This window comes from Mesitornis unicolor, unplaced genomic scaffold (assembly GCF_000695765.1).
Source record: "Mesitornis unicolor isolate BGI_N332 unplaced genomic scaffold, ASM69576v1 scaffold35544, whole genome shotgun sequence".
Lineage (NCBI taxonomy): Eukaryota > Metazoa > Chordata > Aves > Mesitornithiformes > Mesitornithidae > Mesitornis > Mesitornis unicolor.
The window spans coordinates 1-3,959 of record NW_010182725.1 but is presented as its reverse complement, the minus strand read 5'-3'; the positions used below and the strand labels follow the sequence as shown (position 1 = coordinate 3,959).

General features: G+C 60.5%; 1 protein-coding gene across 1 annotated transcript; it reads right to left on the bottom strand.

Moving 5' to 3' along the window:
- Positions 1–3: 3 nt before the first annotated feature.
- Positions 4–3,756, bottom strand: TFAP4 (transcription factor AP-4 (activating enhancer binding protein 4); the record flags this gene model as incomplete). The annotated part of the gene is made up of 6 exons (XM_010183884.1): positions 4–93; positions 178–336; positions 1,804–1,941; positions 2,250–2,420; positions 2,977–3,075; positions 3,604–3,756. Coding segments are annotated over 6 exons (810 nt in total), but the record flags the coding sequence as incomplete, so codon positions are not given.
- Positions 3,757–3,959: the final 203 nt, after the last annotated feature.

Below are 3,959 nucleotides of genomic sequence, written 5' to 3'. Positions count from 1 at the left end.
GGGGCAGGCGCGCGCCGGCGTCACGATGACGGCACGTCTCTGCTCCTCTTCCTGCAGCTGCTTCTCCTGCGTGCCCTCGATGTGCTGGATCGCCTGCCGAGGGCAACCGCCAGCCGTCAGGACATCGGGTCCCCCCAAAGCCCCTTCCGCCGCCGTCCTCCTCGGTTTCCCCCTTACCTGAACAATGGTGTCCAGGTTTTGCCGGGACGTGGAGACTGTGTTGATGACCGAGGATGGGCCCATGGTGACCACGGTGACGTGATGGGAGGGAGGCGGCGCTGGAACGATCACAGTGGGGTGGTGGGTGGGCGCTGGGGGAGCGTGTGATGGCAGGAGCTGGGGAGAGAAACAAAACCCCTCCGGTCAGCAGGGACCTCGGCACAGTGATGACGGGGAGAGCATCACACTTGTTTGTGAGGCCCAAACTCCTTTGAGAGCCCATAAAAGCTGAAGCAGCAGCTTGGCTGCTCCAGTTCATCCACCGTGGATGGACACAAAAGGATGCCAGCTGAAAGCTGCCATCAGCTTAGCTCTGTCAGAGCGAAACGTGGAGGATTTCCCGTATCCCGAAGGGGAAAAGACTTGGGCTTTTGAGCCAGGAGAGGCAAGTGCCAGCCCTCCCCTCACCTCAACCTACAGAGCTGAGAACCCACTGCACCCCTCAGAGATGCTCTTTAAAACAGCAGATGGGGAGATCTGCCCTAGCAGAGGGCTAAGGACAGTTCACATAAAAATAGGCTGAACTTCCCCAGGAGGTGGCTGGTAAGGATCCTGCGGGGACGCAGCTCCGAGGAAGCTGACAGCGGGAGGAAGTTGGTTTTTCTCCTTCCCTTTGAAGCTCCCCAGGCCAACGTCCCCCTGGGCTGAGCTCGAAGACAGCAGTGAGCAAGGACCGGGTACCAGCCCCATACCTGCCTCCTCTCCGCACCAGACTGGTGTAAGGCTCCCCCCACCGCTGGCAAATCTGACTGAAGGCTCCCGTCCCCACAGTCCTGCCACATCTGCGGAGCAGCGCCACCTGCCACTGCTCCCCTTCCCCAGCCTGGCAGGCAGCAGGGAGCAGTTTGGGGGTCCTCAAAACTCAGCAGGAGTCACTCAGTGAGAGGTGAAAGCCCAGAGATGGAGTTGGCCTCTGTGCCACCACAAACCACCTGCTCTGGCACAGGGAGCATCACCCGCATCAACCATCAGCGGTGGTGCTGTCGTGACTGCTGGCATCACCCGTGGACGGGATGGATGCCCGTTCATCACCTGAGGGTGCGGAGATGCACACAATGGAAGATGGAGCGGGAGCTGCACTGCACCCATGTCTGGTGGGAAGAGCCCAGTGGGGAGGGACACAGAGTTGTGGGGGAAGAGAGTTGGGGATGGCCACATCCAGCAGCTCCCAGCACAGCCTGGGAAAGCCGCAGACTTGCTAGCACCAAGATGAATCCCTGCCCACTGGAAAGCGACCTTCCCTGTACATAGCCCTCTGCCCTGGGGAACGGAGCCACTTGGAATTCACTGTGGCACGGTCCAAGCCACATTTATCCCCTGAAACACGGGGTGCCCACCAGCGCAGTCCCCTGAATACTGGGAGCACCGTGAACCAACTCTGAGGGTGAGAGCTTTACTAGGACACTGCTGTCTGACCCAGCTAGATCACGGGAGGTGCCAAGCACATCACCGAACCACCCCAACTCCCTGTATATCACTGCCTGCATGCCCAGCTGCATCACTCGGGGGGGGTGGGAGGCCTCTGGGGTGTCCCCATGGGTGGGCTATGGCCAGAGCGGGCTGGGGCAGCATCCACACACTCACCTGGGTTCGGATCTGCTGCTCACGCTCGAGCTTCTCCTGGTGCAGCAACCTCACCTGCTCCTGCTGCTGCTGGAGCTGCACTTGCTGGGCGATCACCTTCAGCTTCTCGGGGTACATGTGGGCCTCCAGGGAGCGAACCTGCCAGCCAAGAGATCCCCGACATGTCAGTGAGGATCTCAGCGTGCTCCTGGCACAGCACCCTGTGATCCTCACCAGGCAGAGTCCCCGCAGGGGGGACACAGCAGAGCTGGGGAGCTCGCAGCCAAGCGTGGAGCGGAGGTGGTCAGTGAGGATGACCCATTACATGGCGGCAGCACTGGTGTCCCTGGGGGCTCTGGCATGGCCGTGGCAGAGCCCGCTAGAGGGCGAGCCCGCCCCATGCACACCCCATGTGGCGCCGCACAGGCAGCAGTGCTGCAGCCAGATCTGGCCCTGCATGGCCTCACCTGCTCCTCCAGCATCATGCGGACCGAGCGCTCCTTGTCCAGCTGCTGCCGGAGCTCGATCATCTCCCGCCGCAGATCCTCGGCCTTCTCGTCCTCCCAGATGTCCGGTGAGCCAATCCCCTCGTCTTTGTCCTCTGCCCGTCGCCGCTTCGGGGAGGAGCCACTGAACTCCTGCCACAGGGATGTAGTGTCAGGGGACGAGGACCAGCTCCGATGCTCTCTCCTCCATTCAAACCACATCTGGGTGATGCCACCCCCTTGGCCATTCCTTAATACCGCTCCCTGCAGGGAAGGGGCTCCATGGGGACATGGGGTTGACGTCCAGGGACAGATGGGTTCCTGTGTCCTGCACATCTCGCCCTCCTGGTCCTCACCTCCCCAGCCTTGTGAAAACCTGCTTCTCACATCATGACACCCAGGACAGTTCAACTGGGTCACCCCAGAGCTGGAGCTGCCATTGGGCCATACCCCAATACCCTAGATGGAAAATGGTACCTCAGCCCTTCTCCTCCTGCCAGGGAGAGGATGCTGGGTTGAACATCCTGGTTTAAACATCTCCACTTCAGATGTGAAACTTTCGGGTGTGAATAAACTCTCCACTCCCCAGCTTACTAGGACAGAGGGTCTTACCCTGACCCCAAGGAACAGTGATGACATCCCCTCCCTAGCCACCCGGGGAGTCCTGTCCCCTCCCATCCCATCCCTGGGGCGTGCAGGCAGGCACTACCTGGATGAACCGCTTGAGCTGGGTGTTCTGCTGCAGTAGCCGAGTCTTCTCCTGCTCCAGGGAGAAGATGTATTCGGCCGTCTGCTGGAGGATGGCCGCCTGCGGGAGAGCAGGGAGGGGGACAGTGAGGCAGAAAAGACTCCAGCGTCCCCCCAGGCCCCTCTCCTGCCCAGCTCACTCCCTGCTCACGGACAGCAGCACTGCTCCTTGCCTGGCCCCAGCATCTTCATCCAAGATCTGCTTCAACCCTCGGGTCTCCCCTGGGACTTCCACCACAGTGAAACTCCAGTTAACCCATCTCAGTGGCTGCCAAGTGCCACCTCCTTGCCCTGCTCCCCTCTGTGGCGGGGCCACTCTGTCACCCAGGCACACACCACCCTGTCACCCTGGGCCGTGTGGTGCTGTCACATGCATCCAGTCCACTCCAGGACACCAGGTTTGCAACGCACACCCACTCCCACCAAGGAAAGGTCCCCAGGAGAAACCTCCATCAGTGAATTAACATACGCAAATATCCCCAGTTAGTCTCAAAACCCGTCCTGCCTGACAAGCAACACCAAAAACCTCCACATGCAGGACCAACACCTGCATCCCACATCACTGTGGCCATGGTGCTGTCCCGCTCACCTTGCTGAGCTTCTCCCCATCCGTGTGTGGGATGAGGGTTTTCAGTGACTGGAAGCCAGCATTAATGCTCTGCATCCGCCGTCTCTCGTTGCTGTTGGCGATTTCCCTGCGTATCCGCCGCTCCTGGTCCCGCTGGGTCTCCGGAGTCCCATCCTGTGAGAGAAGCACGGGGTTAGAGAGGAGGGGGCTGCACCCCTGCTGCTGGCTCACCCTGCTGCGTCCCCTCTTGCTTTGCAGTCATGATGCTAGGCCACCAAAGGGATGGAAAACACAGAGAGGAGAATGGCTGCAGCCCTGGTGAGCACAAAAGCAGGTGGGTGGGTTTCTCCAGTCCTGTATCCAAAGTTTCGGGGGAT